The following is a 21,191-nucleotide window of genomic DNA, read 5'->3' as shown; positions in this document are numbered from 1 at the left end:
GACATCGCTTCAGCATCTAACCCCGCTCTCCGGTGCGGCTCCCGAACGTGTGGGCGGGAGCTGTTCGTGTCCCAGAGCCCTCTGCCTCTTGCTTTTCCTGCTGTTTATTTCTCGCCGACCTTAGGGAGATGCCCAGAGAGCACCCTGGGAGGGGCAGGGTGTAGGAAACAATCTCAGAATGTCAGGGGTTGAAGGGACCTGGAAAGCTCATCCAGTGCAATCCCCCCATGGAGCAGGAACACCCAGCTGAGGTTCCACAGGAAGGTGTCCAGGCGGGTTTGAATGTCTGCAGAGAAGGAGACGCCACAACCTCCCTGGGCAGCCTGGGCCAGGCTCTGACACCCTCACCAGCAAGAAGTTTCTTCTCTTTCAGTGGAACCTCCTGTGTTCCAGTTTGCAACCATTGCCCCTTGTCCTGTCACTGGTTGTCACTGAGAAGAGCCTGGCTCCATCCTCCTGACACTCACCCTTTATATATCTGTAAACATTAATGAGGTTGCCCCTCAGTCCAAGCTGAAGAGCCCCAGCTCCTGCAGCCTTTCCTTGTCTCTCAGCAAAACACATTAACGATTTTTCAAGACTGGGTGTTCTACCTAGAGGCAGGCACATGGAATAGGGCAAAAAGCCCCCACCTATATCACCCTAATCCTGACCACAAATTCCTCCCTGTTCCCCATTAATTGGGTACTCCAAGGTTTAGAGATCACCTGACCCTGCCTCAGTTTACCCATCTCATTCATCTAATTCTAACAATCCCCTCCCCTCCCCTTGCAGATTTATTTAAAATATGGATTTCTGGCTCTTTGGTTACTGTTCCCCCTAGATTAACTTTTTTAAATACAGGACTCAGTTTGCATTCTGGGATTAGTTCGAAGAGACTGTGTTTTACATTAAGGATTCATAGTCCGATGTCTCTCAGTCCTTCCCCGTGGCCGGGGTTGGGCGCCAGGTCCCCAGTTTTGTAAAAACAACATTCCTTCTTCAAGAGGGACCCCCCGCTGCCCCGGGTTTCTGCTCTGGACAATGAACGAGGTTCCTCTCAGACTCCGTCTGAATCCCGCAGGAAAACGTTCGCTCCTGGGCTGCGGAGCCTCCCCGTGCCCAGCGGGAGCTGCCCTCTGGCTCCTGGGGGGATCCCGGAGCACCCCTGGGGCACTCTCCCCACACACACACACCACGGGGCGGGCAGGGGTGGCCGGGGTTCGGGAACGCGCAGCCCGGCCGCCGCCACGACGCCCCCTCCGGGTCTCTTCCCACCGGCCCCGCGCATGCGCAACCATCACCAATCAGCGCTGGGCAGGGCGGGCGGTGTTTCCCAGCGTGCCCTCCGGCTTCCGGCGCTGTTGCTAGGCGACGGCGGGCGGAGGCTTTGCTGGCTGCGGGTCGCGACCAGGCCCCAGCGCTCACCGGGGCTGGAGCTCAGGCCGGTGTCGCCCTCCCGACCTTCGGCCTGCCTCTGGTATAGAAACGTCACTCGTTTACGTTTGGGATATCTCTGGGGTTTCTCGGTTCTGTTCTTTGACTCAGCGGCCTTTTGAAGCCGTTTTCGGTGTAACTGTGAAGTTAAAGCTAATAAAATAACTAAGCAGGCCTCTAAGCTGCTTCCTTTCCAAATGGCCTCTTAGGTGATTCCCCGGAGCTGCGTTTGGGTGAGAGGAAAATGATTTGTTATTTAGTAATTGAAAAGGAAGTAGATGTTTTCCTTGCCGTGATGGCATTAGCTTAATTTTAATTAGATATAGATAAACATGTAAAGTGTCGCAGTAGCGTTGAAATCACCTAGCCAGTATGCACGCTGAGGTTTTTTGCCTCTAATTACTCTTGCTAATCAGCAGCTGGAAGCTCCGGCTGAAATCCTGCTCCCATCCCAGCACATTGAGAAACCTCAGGGGCCCAAGTAATTTTCTCTAAACTACAAGGACGTTGGTAACAAACTGTACTGAGTCCCAGAGTCATGGCTCTGCTAGAAACATATTTCTCAGATTTTTCTCACCGGATTTATTCCCCACCAGAGAGCGTGAAGAGAGACCAGCTCAGCTGGGGGTCGCGTGTCTTCTCAGCAATCAGTGGGAAAGGCGTATTTCTTGTTAATTCTGCACCGTGTTCAATGTGTGAGAGCGTGTCTCTGTTTTGGGGGCCATGGGCTGCACCAGAACACTTTTGTGGCCCTGCCTGCGTGGGTTTTACCCTTCTGTTTGCTGGTATCTGAGAAAAAATTGTAATTAAACAGGAGCAGTAGGCTGGTGCTGTGCTTAAAAGCCTGCTGGTGCTTGAAAGCTTTGCGGAGCAGAAGCTGCGTCTTCATCCTCAGGCTGAATTACTCTGGGGCTGGTGTAGTCCAGGCTTAGATCTGTGCCCTCAGGGAGACATTGGAGGCACCGTTAGTCAAGGGTCTTTGGTTTTTCTTTGCTAGTAGAGCTTGATGGGAGCATGGAGCCCTTCTCTCCGCCAGAACCAGAGTTTCCTGCAAAAAAGAGCTCGTCTGCGCCGCAGGAGAGATACCATGTCCTGGTGGGTGTGACTGGAAGCGTGGCTGCCCTGAAGCTGCCTCTCCTTGTCACCGAGTTGCTGAAAATCCCCAGGGTGAGTAAATCGATTGGTAGAAGTCTCAGGGAGTTGATGATAATCCTGTTTCTCATTTTGCCGGAAGATCTAAAGTGAAAAGTTCATTCTGGCTTCATGCCCTTTAGTTTGACAGTGTATTGTGGGATGGATACTCCTGATTAATACTTTTTTATTTATATTTTTCCTATAATTTCGTGCTTCTTTATACTTAAGAGTTAGCTTTAAATCAGGTTTTTAGGGCAGCAACTGTTCCTGGCTGTTTCCATAAGCAGGCATTTAAAGTCTGGAATATCAAAGCACTATTATTCAGCTGAGCTTGCTGCATTCTCTCAAAAATGACTGAATAGGTCCTGTCTTCTTGTTTTTTGTGTTTTGTTTTTCTTTTGGACTATGTCCTGTCAGTCAGATTCTCAGATCTGGCTACACACACAGGTGGATGCTTTCTGGAATTTGAAGTTTTTAATTAGGACCTTGCTGTTTTCCATCAGTGAGATGTGGAGTTGGCAAGTATGGATGCTGCTGTGTGACCAACAAAGGGAAAACAGAGCTTGTTAAAAGCAGAAATAGAAAATACAAACCGCTGTATGTGTCTGTGCCTTTTGTTTTTTTACTACATTGTATTTTCTGGAGTAACACAGGTGTCCGGTAGAGGCCACTAGTGACTGGCATCAGAGAGGGAAATGTGCAGAGGTTTGCTGTAGAATAAAGTTAGAGAAAACCGTAGAAAACTTTTAGCTTTTAAGAAACAAAGTGTCTGTTTTGGAGCAGAGGAATGAAAGTGGCAGGAGTGTACACTTACATATCCAGATAGATTGGTTAGATTACTTAATGATTATTGCTTTGGATGATGTGGGAGGCTTTACCTGAGATCTATAGATGTATTAAACTAGAGTCAAAAGAGCTACAGACCCTGATTTACTCTGAAGTCTCTGATGCTGATAACCAAGCTGTAAAGGGTACTGGAGATGCGGCAAGCTGTTGGGTACTAGTTCTGCCAGTTGAGCTGGCACTGCGGCTTGCAAACAGGGGCCTCAGCTCATTTATTACTCAACCTGAAATGATTAGTGAGGCCAAAAGTCCTTGTCTGAAGTAAGAGGGCCAAAGAAAAAAATGATACCAAGGAAGGGGAGTGAGCAGAGCAGAGCCAGGGATCTTCTGTCTGCCTGTTGTCTCTTTTCCTTTGCTCTTCGTGCTCAGAATGTCCTTCTTGACAGGTGATGGGAAGGATGGAAATGATCCACTGCAGGAATCTGGGTCAGACATGTTCCTTCTCTCTGAGCATTTGATTGCTAATTAAAAACTGCAGCAGGCTGGACCTAAATTCTCTGTGAAGGCCCATAGGTTCTGTGACATCCATTGCAGGCTTTGTGGCCACCAGTTTTAAGCTCTAGTTGCATAAAAAGTGAAGGTGAAACATCCAGCCCAGGAGCTTTGGGTACTTAATTTATTAATTAAAATTATTTACTAATTTCTGGTGTGATTTCAAGGCCTGCTGAGTCAGTTTAATTTTACCATTGAGTTTAAGTCTTGCTCAAGCCTATTGCATCAGCTTCCTTACTGGTGGAGCAGAACTTGAACAAGCCGTCGGTGGAAGCGGGGCAGGAGCGCAGGAAGGCTTTGCTGCCAGAGGAGATGTGGTCAGAGGCTTGAAAGCAGAGTGGTTTGTTTAAATTGATGTTTTGGCTACGATGAACAGCTTGCCAGTGTGATGTTGCCCTCATTAAACTTTAACATCTCCCCGAGGGTGGTAAGGGATGTGACTATGCCTTCTTGCCTTTTGTTTAACCTCTTTGAAGATCCAGGAAATTTATAGGGCAGCAGCATATGCCTTTGGGGTTATACCCCTCACACCTGGTGTTGTGGGGAGGCAGCACCCAGGGTCTTGTCAGGACACTGTGGGTAACTCTCCTGGTTGTGCCAGGCTCACACACCTTGGCTCAGGCTGATTCCTGGGATTTTGGGATGGCCTGGTAGGAATTCAATGACAAAAATCAAATTGGCAGGATACTCTGAGCAGAAACAGCTATGATGGCAGAATTCTCTACCAGAGCCCAACAATATTGTGTGAACACAGGAGAGCAGTTGAGCAGTGAAGCTTTGTCTGGAGAATTGCCTGAAATGGTCCAAGTGAAAGAAGTCTTAACTAGTCTAAACTGTCTCCAGAGAAAGAGTTTGAGTGTGGCTAGACTGACTTCACTGTTTAAGCAGAGATATAACCACAGGCAAACAAAAGGTGCGCCGGGTAAATAAAAAGAAAAAAACCTGTGTAGGCTAAAGTGATCTTGAGAACACTGATCTCCTTCCAGTGTAGGTAGAGGGACTCGAAGGATTTACTCAGAACAAGGGGTCCAGGAGCCCACCCCAGCAGAAAACCGTAGTTAGGGAGAATATTTAGCTATCAGAGTTCTAACTAATGGAGTTTCTTGGGGGAGTGGTGGGATCACCACTGCTCAGAAGCCTTGAGCATATCCCTCTGGTATGTTGGAGCGTGTGGTGGGTTTGGTGCTGTACTCGATAGCCCGCTGTTCCCTGTTCCTGAACTACCTTTAAACAATGGGAAAAAATAGCAGTGTATTTTTGGGATTTCTGTGTATCCTTTAGCCTTAGATATTTCTGGTCTAGATTTTGAATAATGATGCAATTGAAGTAGCAAGTTACAAAACATGTCATAAGGTTGATGGGCTTGGGTCACCTAAGAATCCTTGTATTGTTATGACTAACTGTAAAATAAGAATACCACTAATGAACGTTACCGACGAAAACTTTTGATGCAGACCTGGCCTACTCATACCCTTTCAGAGAGCAGAACATGCCCCTTTAAACTACATATTGCTCTTTAAAATCCCCAAATAAATAGTATCTTTCACCTTAACACCTCCCCAAAGGCCGTGGCATAGCAGAGAGCAGCGTTAGCACCTTTGTGGGTGTTGCTGCTTGGCTCCAAACAGCTTCCTGTGAGATGAATATGGAAACAAGGTGGTTAGTTGCTGTGAATATGATCTTCGCACTCGAAATTGCTAGAAACTCAGCTGTGATTCCAAACTAGGGTTGCTTGAAAAAGATCAGATGTTTAGAAGAGACAAAGGACCAAATGTATAGTAGCAAATGCTGGCGTCATGTGCAGCTATATTTTCTTCAGGAAATGGGAAAAATTGCCAAAGACCACGATACGCTAAGGCGGGGATTTTCCCCTGCTCCCAGCTGTTATTCTAGTCATGTCAGGTGCAGATAACCAACTCTGCTCCATCCCCCATCAAATATTAGATAGTGTCGGGGAGATAGGTTAACATGTTTTGTCACTTCAACCACTGCTGTGGAAGATAACTGCTTGGAGGTTGGAGGTTTTTGGCAGTCTGCTTTTTCAAGAGCGTGCAGACCAAGCTCTTCATCAGTTTTGTACCTCAGGCCGCAGTTTTCTGTTGGAAAGAAGACGTTGGTGAGGCTGGTTTCTCCCCATCTCTCCGTTGGGCTGCTAGAACCATGCAGTGGGTTGCGCTGTCAGCTGCTTGAAGGAGCAGACAGTGGTTGAAGGTGGCCAATAACAAGGAAAATGGGAAACTCCCCTCCTCTTTCCCACTTGCTCAGATTTCTGCAGGAGGGAATGAAAGGATCTCACATTATGGGGCATCTTAGCACCTCTGAAACATCCAAGGGACATGATTGGGCTTCACCAGGATATACAATATAACTGAAGGTTCCACTGGCTTTCACCAAGGCAGGCAAGTTTGTCTAAGGTTTCAGAGAGAATCTTCATATACTTTCACCCAGTCTCTCCTGCTGTTGGAGGAGCCACTGGGCTGCTGGTTTGATGGTTGGCACAGAGCTGCCTCTTGGCTCCGAGTGCGGGAAGGGCGATCCTGCTGACGCTGTCCAGGCATGCTGTCCAGGCATGCCGCCCCTCGGCGCTCCTCTGAGCTGTGGCAAAGGGAATCCACGGAGCAGGGTGCTCACTGGCTCCTTTTGGTGGGTGTGTTTGGAGATTAAAGGGCATCTTTCACAGAGCTTTGGTCTGCTGCCTCTCACTGTCTCTTTGAAGTTCGGTGCAGAACTGCGTCTCATTCTGACCTTCCCTGTCCTCTCTGCTGTCCCTGCTGTGAACTGGCCATGTGAACGTGTTTGGCAGGTGGTGGCTTAATCACCTGCCCATTTTAGGGTGACATGAAATGAGTCATTGGCTGCTGTGAACACCTGCAGTGGCCTGACCTTTCAACTGTGAAGGTCCTCTGGGAATCTGCATAGCTTTCAAAATTTTTGTTGCTCTAGCCCTCCTCTATGCAGCTTTACAGGATTGTCCTCAAGTCTAACCATCGCTCTGTCTTTTCTGATCAGCTCGAAGTGAAGGTGGTCACTACTGAGAGAGCAAAGCATTTCTACAAAGCCGAGGAGATTCCTGTCACCCTCTACAGTGACGAAGATGAGTGGCAGGTGAGTTGTTCTTCCTTTGGAGACTGCAAGGCCTTCTGTCCTGTCCCCACTAGCTACGTGTTTTGTAATTCAAGTAGTTTTGTTATGCATTCACGCCTCCTACTTCCAGAAGGCCAGTGGGTCCTGCTTCAGAAAAAAAAAGGCAGGCTCTCTGGGAGTTTCACATAGAGGAACAGAAGTGTTGAACAGAAGGAACAGAAGTGTTCCTCTAGGTTTCTTTGCAGGAGACCACATTTATTTATTTTTTAATCCTGGGCCAAGAATCGCTTCTTTGTTCTGGTAATGTATGCTTTAGGATACAGCTTTCAAAGAGCGTGGTTCCAACCGTGCTGCAGATGAGGAAGAAAAGAAAGGCTGCCCTGGCTGCACAGCAGGATTTTGTCCATCCCCAGCAGACTTGCAGCAGGCAGTGAGGGTAGAAGTGGTCTCTCACCACGCCGGGCTCCGCCGCTATCTGCGGCTCTGAGAGAAGAATCAGGAAATGTCACGAAAACCCACTGCAGAGTCGTGGTGAGGGTGTTGGGTGCTTGTCATGAGTCACACTTGTCACCAAATCAACAGCTTAATTCTGCTTAGCACTACGTATTTTGAATCTACGGACATTGCTGACATTCACAAAACTACCCACACTGCTTTAAAGCACAGCCTGGTGTCTGACGGGGGTTCTTTGTGCCGGTGTTGCGGGGCAGAGGAAGGCCAGTACCTGGAGATGTTGTGCACCAGTGTGATGGGTGGCTGGAAATTAGAAAGGTTCTCCTGGTGGAAAGGGAGTTTGCCTCAGAGGTGTCTGTGTCTGTGCTCGTGTGTCCACATGGAAGAGCTGTTCCAGTAAGAGATATCTCAGTTGTCAGGTCTGTGAACATCACTAGACCCTGTGAAATGTTTTTTTCCCTTGATTACAGTCTTGCTGACATGCTTTCAGAGTCCCTGGGTATGAAGAGGTTCATTGTATAAACATCAACATTTATTTTTCTATACATTTTGTGCCTACTTCACTCTACCCATATGAGAACAAGGTGATCTCGTCTTTACCAGTACTCTTACCAATCCACTCACACACGAGCATCACTTTTGTGAGGAGAGAGACATGCTAGTGGCAATGGCCAGGTAGCCTTCTGGCTGGTCTGGGAGACTGCTGGAGATCTACTGGGTCTCCAGCCGATTAATTCTGAGGAAGCCTCTGTGGGGTGCTGGAAGAGGAGCAGGTTGGGATTTGAGGACTGCTGGCACGCTGGAAAACAGGCGTGGAGCCCTTATAACACGCCGTTCTGACAGAGGGTGGGGAAATAAGCCCGCGCAGCTTTTGTTTGCGAGATATTTTCCTCTGAAGATAAAACTACGGTTTTCAGTGCTTCTAGAAAAAAATAGAAGCGAGTGGAGGAGCTGGGAAAGGTGTCAGGAAGCAGCAGCTTTCCGGATGCTGTCTTTTTGTTGTGGTTTCCAGTGACTCAGAGAAGGAACAGTTTGTGGCCTTGGTGCACCTCTTGCTGGCCTGTGGTTGTGTGTGTCCTCTGAGGATTAAGCACCTGATGCCATTTGCTGTTTCTCTTGATGTTTTCCAAGTTAACTGCGCTCTTAAGAGAAGACCAGGGCTCCCTTGAGCATCTTAGAGCTCTAGTGAAAATAGAAATATTCACTTAAGAGCTAAGAGAGGACCCCAGTTGTCTAAACCTCATCCAGCCCAGAAAAAGCCAACAGGACTGTTCCCTACTGTAGTTACGAGGGTTTACTTTGCTGCTGAGGAGTGTCCATCCTAATTGGAAGTGGTTTTGCAGTTAGGGGTCTATACCTCATTAAAAGGCAGAGAACAGCTTCACTTCAAAGAAATGTGAAGTTTCTAAATCCCATGAGTTCCTCAGGAAACATGACCACTGGTTTGATCCTGTCTCATTTCATTTGGCCGACAGGATGGAACTTGTTTCCCTGCTGAGATATTCTATGTGTTGAGGGAACGCTTATGGACAGTTCTGAAGCTGAGGGATGATAAGAATGGGGAAGATCTTTCTTGTGAGTTGAAATCTGTGCTTGGTGGATGTGTGAGTTGTATCTGTGGGGAAAGGATACCCTTTATGGACAGCATATTGGTGCTGTCCATTAACTGCACTTTCTAAACATGCAGCTTTCTCTGGAGAACGGGGTAAATCAGAAAAGTGAGCACTGTGGCTGCAGTCCTGGTTCCCCTCGCTCTCAGATCTTGCTTGATGGGAGTGTAATTCTTTCCCCTGCAGTTTACATGGTGGTTACTAATGCGGGATTGATAAAGTTCCTGTTGTTCACAGTGTGCATTGGGAGGGTTCACTAATCCGCATCTGCTCTCACCCTCAGCTGTGGAACGGCCGTTCGGACCCAGTCCTGCACATCGAGCTCAGACGGTGGGCAGACCTTATGCTGGTGGCACCTCTTGATGCGAACACGCTGGCAAAGCTGGCAAACGGCATCTGTGACAACCTGTTGGTGAGTAACCGGAGAGTTCTCTCACCTCCCAGTGTCAGACTGTCTGACCTTTCTTTCATGGAAACTCTTGTGCTTCTGCAGTGTCGAGAACATTCAGATTTGCATGTTCTGCTCCCTCTTCATACACTTCTGTCTCTCTTCCTCTGGTACGGTCCCCTATTCCTTCTCAATCAGTTTTTGTTTCCTTCCCTGACCTACATCCCTTTCCACTCCTCAGCTCCATCACTCTCTCCCATTATTTCCCAGTCTCTGCTTTGTGCTTTTCCAGCTTTTTCTGACGGGTGGTATTTCTCTCCGCCTACCTCCCCTCTCTCTGTCATGCATGTGCACACACACACGTGCACTCGCACTCACTTTTGAGTTCCTCTCTGCATTTTTTAGATGTAATCTGGAAAGACACCTGTGAGATCAGATAATATTGTTTACTTCCTGCTACCTCACCTCCGCCCTCACCTCGCTGCATAGCACAGAAATTCAAACATGCTCACACTTACTTTCCAGTTTCAGTTATGGGGGATTTTGCTTGTTCAGGCTTGTTTTTCTGGTATTAAAACCGCTCTGGCTCAAAGGCTGATCAGAAAGGATACTAAAAGAGAATGTGCTTCTCTGTTCGGTGATGGGGACCTTCAGTGGGGGCTGAATGCTTTATGTCCAGCTATTAAGTCTTCATTAGGAGAAGTCATAAGCACTAACTACTCAGAAGATCTGCCAGGAAGCTGCAGATCTGCAGGTGTTTCTGTGGTGCATCACCCTTCTGTAATGCAGAGAGGCTAGAACTAGGAAGGGAGACAAATAGATGAACAAAATACAGCCCGAGCAACCATCCTCATTTGTATGAGCAGATCACTGGAGATCAGCGAGAAGCCAGAAGGAGCTGTAGGGGCAACAAGCAATGTCTTGTCCATCTGGGTCCCCTTGGTCCCATAGATGTGATGGTGGTAGCAGAGGGAGGAGTTCAGGAAGGATGTTAGGAACACATGGCTTCACACAAAATCCTGCCGGTCTTTTTGGTGGGCCATATTGAAGGAAGAGCTCCAGCCAAGGAAAACAAGTGGTGGAGGTGCTGGTTGGCAAGTTAGAACAAATTCTAGCACACTTCCCAGTGCCGGGAAGGGTTCAGATCGCAGGACATGAAAAAGGATGGGCAGAGTTCTCATAAATACTGTGTGGTCTGAGCAGAGACCGTGCACCAGGGACAGCTGCGACCTGAGAAGCTCCCCTTGCATGATTTAAACACTGCTGGGCCTGGGGAAACTGATGGGCTTTGCGCTAAGAGCAACCAACGTTTTTCTTTTGAAGGAGATGAGGTAACACTGAATGATCTGGAACCTCTGATTCCTTGTAGCTTGCCGGAGCTGCCAGGTGGTTCGTGGTCTGCCAGCATCTTCTGCAGCAGCCCAGATGTGTTCACGTTATCGTCTGCTGGGAGGCTGGAAGCAGCAGTGCTTCCTTTGTGAGCAGTTACGGATCCAGTTGGCATATCATTTAAAAAAAGACTCACTTGCCAGCTTCTTCTGTTTAGCTCTACAACTGGCTTATCTGAAGCATTGCCTGAGGATTTCTTCATAGCTGATATGTTCTGTGGCCACCCCTCAGTTGCTCTCGCTCTCCCACGTGGGCTGGCAGTCTGCATGCAGTGTATTCCAGCTTGGCTTGCTCCAGTGATGGCCCCAAGCCGGAGTAGGATGGGATCTATCCTCTTTGTAGCCTCCCTTCTCATTCTTGCCCATCACAGATGAGTTGTGCTGGAATATAATACAAGGCAGATCCGCAGGGCTGCTATTAATTTGTATTATATTCCAGCTGCACTGACAGATTGAGGCTTTTGGCCAACATGCGGGCTGGGAAAGCACTTCTGTGCAGCAAAGCGATGAGAAGGAATGAGGAGAGACAACACGTCCCAAAGCTAAACCTCTTGGCTTCTCTTGCAGACTTGTGTCATCCGCGCCTGGGATCTGAGCAAACCTCTGCTCTTCTGCCCGGCCATGAACACGGCCATGTGGGAACATCCCCTCACAGCTCAGCAGGTGGAGCAGCTGAAAGGCTTTGGCTACACAGAGATCCCCTGCGTGGTGAAGAAACTGGTGTGCGGAGATGAAGGTCAGTCCTTTTGTCCTTTTGCACGATTTCTGAATGTTTTCCTGCATGAGCACTGCTCTTCTCCTGAAGGAACATGCGTTCTTTTGCCAGGTGATCTTCAAGACGTTGGACTGCGGGGAGCGGGGTCTCACTGCCAGGGTTTCTAGAAACAACCTGAAGCTTTGCCGTGTGCTAGCTGCTATCTATTATTCTTATTCATTCATTTTTAAGCAGTCTTAAGAGACCATGCAAGCCAGGCTTTCAAACGAGCTGTTAGATAGGCCTGATATTAAAAAGAAATGCTCTTTCAGGAAGAGAGGAGATCAAATAGAAGGCAGGCTTTGCGGTAAGCGTTATCAGTCTGGGATTTGGGTGTCCTTACCTTGCCCTCTGCTGTGACTAGGGGCTGTTTGCATCATGCCTCAGTTCCTCATGCCTGCTCATGGGGATAATATCTTATCCCTGAGAGTAGGCAGTGAGAAAAAGGGCTTTGCAGACATGGCTGAGGGTGTAGCTGGATGTGCATTTAACTTTTGTTGTTGTTTGTTGCCTGGGTTACTTTTCAGCTTCCCAATGGAGTTCTGATTTGGGGTTTTGACATCAGACTCGCCTGTGAAGTGAAGGAGGGGGGTAGGGAAAGTTGTCACGCTCAGTTTAACTTGCAATGCTAAGAAATACTACTAAAATGGTCTCATTCGTATTTTAGGAGCTGCTTTAATCAGAGGTATTTTGACTTTTGGGATGTTTTGAGAAGGTTTTTTCTACAAGCAATTTGATCTAATGGATTTGCTTTTTGTCAAAATTTTCCTAGATAAATTGTCTGTCAAATGTCCCCCAGTTCTGGCCATAATAGTAAACGTGCTATTACCTTCACACTTTTGTTGAACAACCCCAGCTCTAGCAGGATTTTAACTGCTCTGTCAGGTAGTTCAATACACAGTCTGTAGTGAAGACAAGATGTTAAAATATTCTTGATAGTTAAATTCTAGGGCTGGCTCAGTTTCTGAATTCTTAGGAAGATGCAGTGCTCCTGGAGAATGTTTTTTTTGGAGCTGAAGACCAAGAAATATTTACGGTTAGGTAAGTGTAGTCAAGTAACTCAGGCATCAGTTGAAATATCCTGAACAATTATGCGTCAGTTGGGATTTTAGATCTGATTATATCAAATTTCTTACGTACTTGTAATAAAGCTAAGGGAAAACGCCCAAAAGAGGTTATTCTGCACAGACATCTTGGCAGAAGTGGAAAAGTCATCTGGCATAGCTTTTTTTGTCCTTTATTTTGTTCCCTTCATCTTTGTTAGTCCATATCTAGGATCATTATTGCTGCAGTGAGCAGCTGAGTTGCCTCCTCATGGGTCATGCACTTATTCCTTCAGGTTCACGCACCTGCGGCAGAGCTGTGGTGTTGTCATCCCCGTTTCACAGACGGGGATCTGGGCTGCGAAAGGGCTACATGAGTTGACTCACCAGCACGGATGGATGTCGAGTTGGATGGTGAACGCGATTTCCACCTTCTGCTGCTCTGCCCTGCCCCTCTCCTGGAGCTGCTGCCCTTGCGATGCGGGGTGTGAGCAGCATGAGGCAGCAGGTGAATTGCTGTGGTTTGCAGCTCGAAATGGCAAAGTAAACTGGTGTTTATTGGGAGTGACCTCACTTCACCACTGGTTATTTGGTAGCTGCTTCACATTTGCTTCAGCTGTCTCTACTGTGAGAATAAGCTCCCGAAGGAGTGTGTAGGAGAAGGATGGTATAGACAGCTGGGGCAGACGTAGCCGTGTCTGACTCGACTCCGCTTGTGTTTGTGAGTCAACTCACAACAAGATTTTCCTGTTGGCAAACTCCAGGACTTTCCTGGTGGTAGGTAGGAAAATCATGGCAAAGCATCCCTGTGTTATCAATGCTGTTTCCAGCACAAATCCAAAACACAGTCCCACACCAGCTACTAGGAAGAAAATCATCCCAGCCAAAACCAGCACAGCAGTAGTGGACTCCACATCTCTGAAGACACAAGACGGTTTCCACCATGGACTTTTTTTCCACTCTTCCTCTCTTTTTTCAGGCCTTTCACCTCAAAGCCTCTTCTTCCACACTAATTTCAGTTTTGCAGGTTTAATCCACAAAGGAGTTTGCCCAGTGGGTAGCAAAGCTCACACATCTGGTGCAGATGAAAGGAGATCCAGTTTGCATCAGTTTTGTCTGTTGATACTGTGGTTTATCTTGCTGTAAAAGAGGTTCATCTTCCTCCACTCATGTGGCTGGTGTCACCTGAAATGGGCCAGATCCTGACTGCCACCGAGTTTCTGCATTACAAGCTTTACCTGATTTGTTTTTCTTCTGTAGTAAATGGGTGGGTTTTAGACACAGAGTCCAGCTACAAGTGAGTTAAAATAAATTAAATCAAGTTGCCATTCAAAATGTTTCCTTGACTGGATAGTTAAATGTAAGTTGCTGGCTATTGGCCTTGATAATGTCCGTGTTGAGAGGTTAATGGGCCTGTAGCAATTTGCTTTTGCAAAAACGTTTCCATACTGCTGGTATCTTCATCATCCTTGGCTGGATTTCTAGAGCCTGGAAGATTCTACCTGTAGGCATGAGCCGTGCTTTAAGACAAGCTGCTTACAAGACCTTGCTAAACCTAAAAAATCCAGCTGTGAATTGCCAAAGATGTTGAGCAAGTGGGAGAGAAAAACTTTTACATTATTTTGTCCAGCACTCGATCTTCTCCAAGAATTCCTCCCAAGATTCAAGTGGGTGCAAATCCAGAACAGCTTTTCTAACGTGGGTCTAACTGCAAAGTCATGGGAATGGTAGGAATTCGGCAGATCTTTTCTATAGGCAAAGACCATTTCGAAAGATACTAAACACAGATAATGTTCACCCAGGAGAAAGGAGGTGAAATAGGGTATTTTGGGGCACTTTAACCCCATTGTGCCCAGGGCAGTGTGAGCTAGGACAGCGGCTCCCTGTGCAGCCATGGATTAGGTGCAGACACCTCTGGGGATGATTCAGAACATGAGGTGCTTATTAAGGTCATGAGTTGCCTTTGAAGGTTTCCTGCCTCTCTCCATTGACTGAGGAGCTTGTGCTCCTGCTTAGACTTCTGAATTAGGAGCCAGACTAAGTCAGCACAAACACTCTTTTCGTTCTCCTCCCCAATGGCATTCAACCATGCCACGAAACCTCTGCAGAACCAGCTGGACCGAGCAGATCCTCTGCCCCCCACAGTTACTTTCTGTTGGGCGAGTCACAAGGAAACACGGGGGGAGATAGTCGCTGAGCTCTGCTGTGCCATACCACCATTGTATGTTTAATTTTCCACAGTATTGTGGCGTGTGGAGAAGCAAAGAGGTGGGGTAGGAGAAGCATGTGCCTTGTGCTGTGGATTTCACCGTGTGGTTTTGCTCTCACGCTGCAGGTCGAGGTGCCATGGCAGAAGTGGGGACCATCGTGGAGAGCGTGAAAAAGATCCTTGAAGAACGGGACTTGCCAGCACAGAACTGATGGTTCGGTGTGTAAATTGTATTTGTGTGCCTCCCTGATGATTGGAAGATAAACCCAACAGGAAGCTGAGTCAAGACGGCGCGCAGACCCGTAGTGTGCTCTTCAACCGAAGGAGTGAAACGGTCGTCTTCCAGCTGGTGCCAAACTTGAAATGTGGTGCATCACTGCAGGCTTACAGAAACCAAAGCCAAGAACACATTTCTTTAGTGTGGGGAAACTCTGTGGTGTCTTGTAGAGAAGGAGTAACGTTCCCCCAGGCCACTCGGCCGCAGGTATTTCACATGTGCTCCTCTCTGAGGAGGCTACAGAAAGAGCTACCAATGGATTTCTGGTCCTGTGGTTCCCTCGAGGGATGCTAGAGAGGTGAGAGCTGTGCAAGTCGTGGTGATGGGGATAACGCCAGCCCTTTCCAGCCCCTTCCAGCCCCTTCCAGCCCTTTCCAGCCTGTCTGCTCCAGAGCTGTCTGGCTTCACCTTTCCAGCAGGAGTCACTGTCCAAAAAGCATTTTCCCTTCAGGAACTTAATAAAAAAACCCCTTTTAATTCCACCTCTGAAGAATTGCCTCTTGTAGCTGCTCTGGGGGGAAGTTGTGCCTGACATAATTGTTACATCATTGTGTCTGCAAGCTCTTTTTCTCAGAAATGGGGAAAAAATTGGCTAAAAGTAGCTTAGCCTTTGCGCTTTTGTGTCTGTTGACTGGATAGGGATGCAAACTGTGACCCAAACCAACACCTGCCTGGCTGGGTGTTCCCATCAGGAAATTAGCAGGCTGGGCTCTCTAGGGAAAGCCAGGGTGGGTGTTTCCCAAGGGAGCGAAGTCAAACTTTACTGATGACGGTCCTTTTCGGCTTGAAAATTAACCGACTGGCATGAAGAAATTGGGAAATCCTGTGACCCCCTGGGCCAGATCAGCCGGGGATTTCCCAGTCCAGCCTCTCCTTGGAAACATGATCCCACTCTGAGGGGCAATGGGAGCAAACTGGGACTGTGGGACACATCACTATAGCAGAGCACTGCTCACAGAGAGAGTTTATTTTTAACTAGACCTGGGCAAATTTGAGGCCTTCAGTATAGAACATGCATCTTGCCTATGGGGGCAACCTTCAGACTTCTGTGCACTAGGGGAGAGGTTATCGGGGTGTGTTTGCTTTCCTTATCCATTCCACACAAATAAAAGCCTCTGAACTTTCACATTTTTGACTCTTTCACCAACCGAGAGCCGGGGATTCAGAGCTTCTGGGGATCGAGTCAGAAGGAGCCTCGTGGGAGCAGAGCTCATGGCTCACACAAAGGGTGGTGGTACTGTGGCCATGAACTTTGCATTTTCCTGGTGTTTGTTCATGTTCTCAGTGTGGTGAAAGCTTTTCTCTTATCAGAAGATCTTACTTGGGGCTGATTGGAGGCAGCAGAAGAGGTGCGTTTTGGTTTCCATGAGTTTTGTAGTGAATGTTGCTTCTCCTCACAGAGAAATAGGTGTTCCATTAGTTGCAACCGTAACTCGACCTTGGGGCTCCTCTTGGCTCTGCTGGCGGTATCTCACGTGGCCGCGGTTGCTTATCCTTCCTCCTTGTCCATGACTTGGCAATGCAGAGAAATCTGACAAGCTCTTCATACCAAGTCCTCGATAAGAGCGTTCATCTGTTACAAATCTGGTTCACTGGCTCCAGAAATGTTGGCAGGCATCATCTGGCTTCTCCTGGCACTGTAGAGCGGGCAAGAGAAGTGGACGGCATACGCTGCGAAGCCCAAGGTCTGATAATTCAGCGGAAAGGGGTAACGTGGCCTTTCTGGTTTGAGAATTTACGCCAGGTCGCCTGATAGTGCACAGATCTGGTGTTGGCGATCGTGGCACCAGTCTCTGCTAAGAAGTGAGATTTGCCTCTCAGCTTCGTTGAGAGGCTTAAGTTAAGGCTTGCAAAGAACTTACAGATCCCGGAATAAAGGGAGTTAATTATTTGTCCTGCAAATATGTAGAAAAGTCTGGCTGAGTAGGGCCTGAGGGAATGAGGAGCACTTCACAGTGGCCGAAAAACCCACATAACTCTCCGTGGAGAACACGGCTCCCTGTCTGTCTCATCGCTGCTGCAGAAACATGCACTAATTGTGCCGCTAGACGATCCTCGGCGTAATTGCTGCAATTTCTAATTGACGGCAGGTCATGATAGTGTTCCAGGTTGGGATAAACCCATGCCCAAACTGCCTTTCTTTCAGGGCAAAGAGAAGAAACAGCTGAGTGCCTTTGGGGAGGCAGAGGGATGAAACAAGAGCAGCTGCCAACCCCAGTGTGAGAAACTGACAGGAAAAGAAGCCCCGTCCGACACACCGACATCTCCATCCCTCACTGTCTGTGCTTCAGGTTTGTGCAGGAGGCTTTTGCTTTTCCTTCAGCTCTTCTTTTTAAGCCACACACTGATTATTTTTTTGTTTCGCTTTCCCAGGAAAGTCTCCAATGACCGAGGCAGCATCCCCATGAAACCTGCTGCGTTGCGATTTCATTCACACCTAAAACTGTTTCTCTCAGCACTGACTGGGGAGCGATCAACAGCCGGGACAAAAGCTCAGTGAAGGCAGCAGCTCTCCTCGCCTGGCCTCGGATGTGACTCTGAGCATCCATTTCTCCAGCTGCTTCTCCCCCATCCCAAACTCGATGTGATCCCTTTGCTGCTTGCCTTCCAGAGGTCGAGGAGGAGGAGGGAGATGCTGTGGTGATGCTTTGTGTCTGGATGCTCCTGGCTCCAAGCGTGGTGCTTTGGGCAGGAGTCAGCTCCCCGGATCTCCGGTCCCTCTGCTGTCGCTTGGGATGGGACGTTCATCATCCCACGTCCCTGTCCCATCCCACACCTTTGTCCCGCGAGCCTGCAGGAGCAAAGGCACCTGAACAGATGGCGGAAAAACTCCAGCTTAAAAATAAAGTGACAAAACCTCCCCACTTTTAGACCTTCAGCGGTCGTGTCTCCATGGTGCTCCTGGTTTCGAGAGCCAGCGTGCAGTGGCTTCGCATCCGAGGCTCCGGATTTGACACCCGCCTGCAGCGAGGCGGGGATGCCGCCTGCTTCGGATCTTCGAAAGCGCACGGTGGCAGGAAGCGTTTTTTACCTCCCCGACCGCAGCGGGGCCGGGTGCTGGGAGAGGGCGGCGGCTGACAAGGGGTGACAAGTCGGTGGTGACAAGTGAGAAGGTGGGGGTGCTGGTACAGGTGGGCTCTCCCTGCTCGGGCAGAATTTAAAAGCCCCAGATAAAGCCTCGAGAAGTGAATCTTGCTTCTGTGAGGTTTACACAGCGATTGCAAGATTGGTTATGGATTATATGGAGATTGCAGGACTCCGGCAGCATGGGATTACTGTTAGGCTCTTGCAAATCTGGACCTTGGCTGAGCTTGGCAAAGCCTTGCCCTGCTCCCTGTCCTCAGCCTAACGACTCGCTAACTCTCTCTGGTTAATGGGCAAGGACTTCTTTAGCAGCAAAGGGAGGTGGTCCCTAGGTCTCAGGCTCCAAATTGCTGCAAAGGAGCTGCTAATCTACCTATTTGTAACCAGTTGTGTTACAGAAAGCTTTGGGGTTCATCCTGTGTCCCACCCAAAGCTGCCCTGCTATGAGTGAACACCGGGCATGGGAAAGACGTCACTATAAAATCGTGTTTCTTTGATTTTAACCTGCCCGTTGACGAACTGGGGCCTTTGCAGAGGCTTGTGGTTTTGCTTTCCATCAGTTTTTCTGCCTCTCGAGCTGCCCCGGCCCGTGATAAGGCCAATGCCAAAGGACCCAGCACTGCTCGGCACAGACTCCTTGGCACCAGCTGCGCTGATAGTTTGGCTTTGGTGGTGACAACCTTGCAATTAAAACTTGCAGGTGCAGTGTTCTTGCCCTGGCCAGCAACCTCGGTGAATAGTTTAAAAAATGTTTCCAGGAGTAATTGAGCTTAATTAGAAGGTTGAATTTCCCCAAGGCTGTGCTACTCAGGGTTTCTGTACTTGTCAGAGTCATGCAGGGGCTGAAGATGCTCAGAGATGCAGGGAGGCGGCGGAGAAATAATCCCATGAGGGCAGTTGTGCCCTGCTGGGTCTCACGCTGTTTGGGTTCTTGTTCGTGGGATGTCATGTTGTCTGTCACATGGACGCTGGGATTTATTTCTCTCCTGCCTGTGTAATGGAAATCCTGGCTTTGACGTACCTCGCTTTTCTGTCTCTCTGGGAAGGAAAGGGAGGATAAAGGGGGCAGGCCTGGCAGCAAGGCTTCATGCTGGCCGAGGAGATGGAGAATAAAGGCGACTTTTCGGCATGTAGTCATCGCAGGTAGGATAAGATCGCTCTGCTCCTGACCGCAGGCCCCCGGGCTCTCTGGAGGGAGCACAGCGAGACGGGCTCTGCGGAAATCCAGCTCCATCGATGCGACTGCAAAGAAATCCCAGTCTGAACTTTGGAGACCCCAGTGTGCTCCGATAGCCGGTGCCAGCCCCGTGCGAGGCCTGAGCATCCCTGGGATGAGCTAAACCCTGGCACCGGCTCTGCCTGTGGCAGAGGCAGCCAAAAAATCCCCCCGCCTCCCGCCTCCAGCGCCGCTGGCACGGCGGGCGAGCGTGCCGGGGCAGGCAGCGTGCCGCCTCGTCTTCCCACCGCCCGAACAAGGGAAAGCCGAATTCCTGGCCCTGGGGGCAGCGAGCACAGCGATAAAAGCTTTATAAAAGGGATTTCATTTTTGCATGGCTGGAAGAGCCTTTCCCCAGGAGAGCCATACCCCCAGAGCGGCCCGAACCCCCGTGCTTGGCTCTGCTTTCAGTCTCGCTTGATTTACATGGGTTGCTTGGGTTGTTTATGGCTTTGGAGAAATATGATTCAGGAACTGAAGCGTGATAAGGATGGGGGAAGAAAGAAAAGCCACGTCAACCTGAAGGAATGTGGCCGGTAGAGAGCCCAGCCTGTGGCTGGCAGAAGCCCCAGGATGGGGGATCGGGTGTAAAAGGGGGCAAAATGGGACCATGTGCCCAAAAAAATAGCTGGAAAACCACCTATCGCTGCTGCAGGAGAGCACAACTCGCTTTGCCTGGGCTCAGGTCCCCCAAATCCGCTGCAACCGAGGCTTCCTTCAGTGGTGGTGGTGGGGAAAGCCCTGGCCTGAAATGGGGACATTATTCACTGCAGCATTTTTGCATTTATATTAAATTACTTTTAAATGTAAGGATTTTCACAGCAAGGGCAATAACTCCCGCCGTGCGGGCAGGGTGAGGGCAGGGCGCAGGCAGCATGCGGGCAGGGTATGGCCCTCAGCGAGGCTGCGGCAGCCGGAGCCTCCAGTCAATGAACCCTGCCGGTGCAGAAAGTCAATATTGACCCTTCGCCAGCATTTGCATGTGTCAGAACTAAAATTACCAAAAGCAGAACAAAGCCTTGTGCTTCCCTTTGTCGGCTTTGTTTACCAATTCTTTATAAATAAATAAATAAAATAGTTGTGTTTATTTGGGCTTTATTAGAAGCCAAAGATGCGAGAAAAGCCATGGAGAGGCAGAGATCCACTTTCTGCTCTGCTTCATGTTTCTCACCCCTCTGTTCTTCCCCGGAGCATCCGTGCTCCCCAGAGCATCCATCCGAGCTGGACCACCACACAGGGAGAGATCCCGGCACGGCCGCAGCTCCGTCCTCCGGCCCCACTGTGTCCCCAGCTTCTCGGAGGGACGGTGGCTCACAGCCCAGCACGGGCCATGGGAACCGGCGGCACCCCTGTGGTTTAGAAGCTGGAGATAAAAGCTGAAGCGGTTTGCAGGCTGGGCCTCGGAAGGGGGAAGGTGCCAGGGGAGCGGAGGGGAACCAAAACCCACCAGTGGAGGAACAGGCGGAGGGGTGAAGGAGAAGCGAAAGCAGCTGTGATTACTGAAAGCCCTGATGTGAAAGAGTGGGAGCGCTATCTTTGGGGCTTTCACTTCCCTGTCTGGGCAGGTTTTCTTGGCTTCAGTCTATTTTCCCCCCTCCCCGGTCTCTGCTCATAAATTCCTCCCTGGGGCAGGTGGGGTTGGTGCTGCTGGAGGTGGGTGTCCTGTCCACCACGGGGGCTTGGGGAGGACCAAAGCTAGGAGATATTTTACTATTTTAAGCAGCCCGCATCTCCTGTTGGTCCCTGCCCCCCCCCCAAATATTTCATGCAGGAGCAGAGGGCTGGTGGCAGGGCAGAGCG

At 49.2% G+C, this 21,191-nt stretch overlaps 1 protein-coding gene across 4 annotated transcripts; it reads left to right on the top strand.

Moving 5' to 3' along the window:
- Nucleotides 1–120: 120 nt before the first annotated feature.
- On the top strand, nt 121–20,396 carry PPCDC (phosphopantothenoylcysteine decarboxylase). 4 transcript variants are annotated; one of them, XR_011740989.1, is made up of 8 exons: nt 121–1,459; nt 2,414–2,583; nt 6,895–6,990; nt 9,316–9,444; nt 11,376–11,544; nt 14,941–15,033; nt 17,238–17,382; nt 17,465–20,396. XR_011740989.1 is itself a non-coding variant. In XM_065847424.2 (6 exons), exons 2-6 carry the CDS (start codon nt 2,431–2,433, stop codon nt 15,024–15,026), a joined length of 633 nt encoding a protein of 210 aa, XP_065703496.1. In that variant the 5' UTR covers nt 121–1,459; nt 2,417–2,430; the 3' UTR covers nt 15,027–16,217. The 4 variants fall into 4 exon arrangements, 2 of the variants coding, with proteins under 2 accessions (XP_065703496.1, XP_065703499.1); XR_011740988.1 differs by having other exon boundaries at nt 14,941–15,389; nt 17,465–20,395; XM_065847424.2 differs by lacking the exons at nt 17,238–17,382; nt 17,465–20,396 and having other exon boundaries at nt 2,417–2,583; nt 14,941–16,217.
- The last annotated feature ends 795 nt before the right edge of the window (nt 20,397–21,191 follow it).

The sequence above is a fragment of the Patagioenas fasciata genome, chromosome 12 (assembly GCF_037038585.1).
Source record: "Patagioenas fasciata isolate bPatFas1 chromosome 12, bPatFas1.hap1, whole genome shotgun sequence".
NCBI lineage: Eukaryota > Metazoa > Chordata > Aves > Columbiformes > Columbidae > Patagioenas > Patagioenas fasciata.
Note: the sequence above shows the minus strand (reverse complement) of the source record. Positions and strands in the feature narration are given on the sequence as shown.

Bases quoted from the DNA above. Each gene is read 5' to 3' on its own strand.
- PPCDC (XM_065847424.2), top strand. From the start codon at position 2,431: ATGGAGCCCTTCTCTCCGCCAGAACCAGAGTTTCCTGCAAAAAAGAGC. The intron at 2,584-6,894 runs GTGAGTAAATCG...TTTTCTGATCAG, and splicing joins AGTTGCTGAAAATCCCCAGG to CTCGAAGTGAAGGTGGTCAC. The intron at 11,545-14,940 runs GTCAGTCCTTTT...CTCACGCTGCAG, and splicing joins ACTGGTGTGCGGAGATGAAG to GTCGAGGTGCCATGGCAGAA.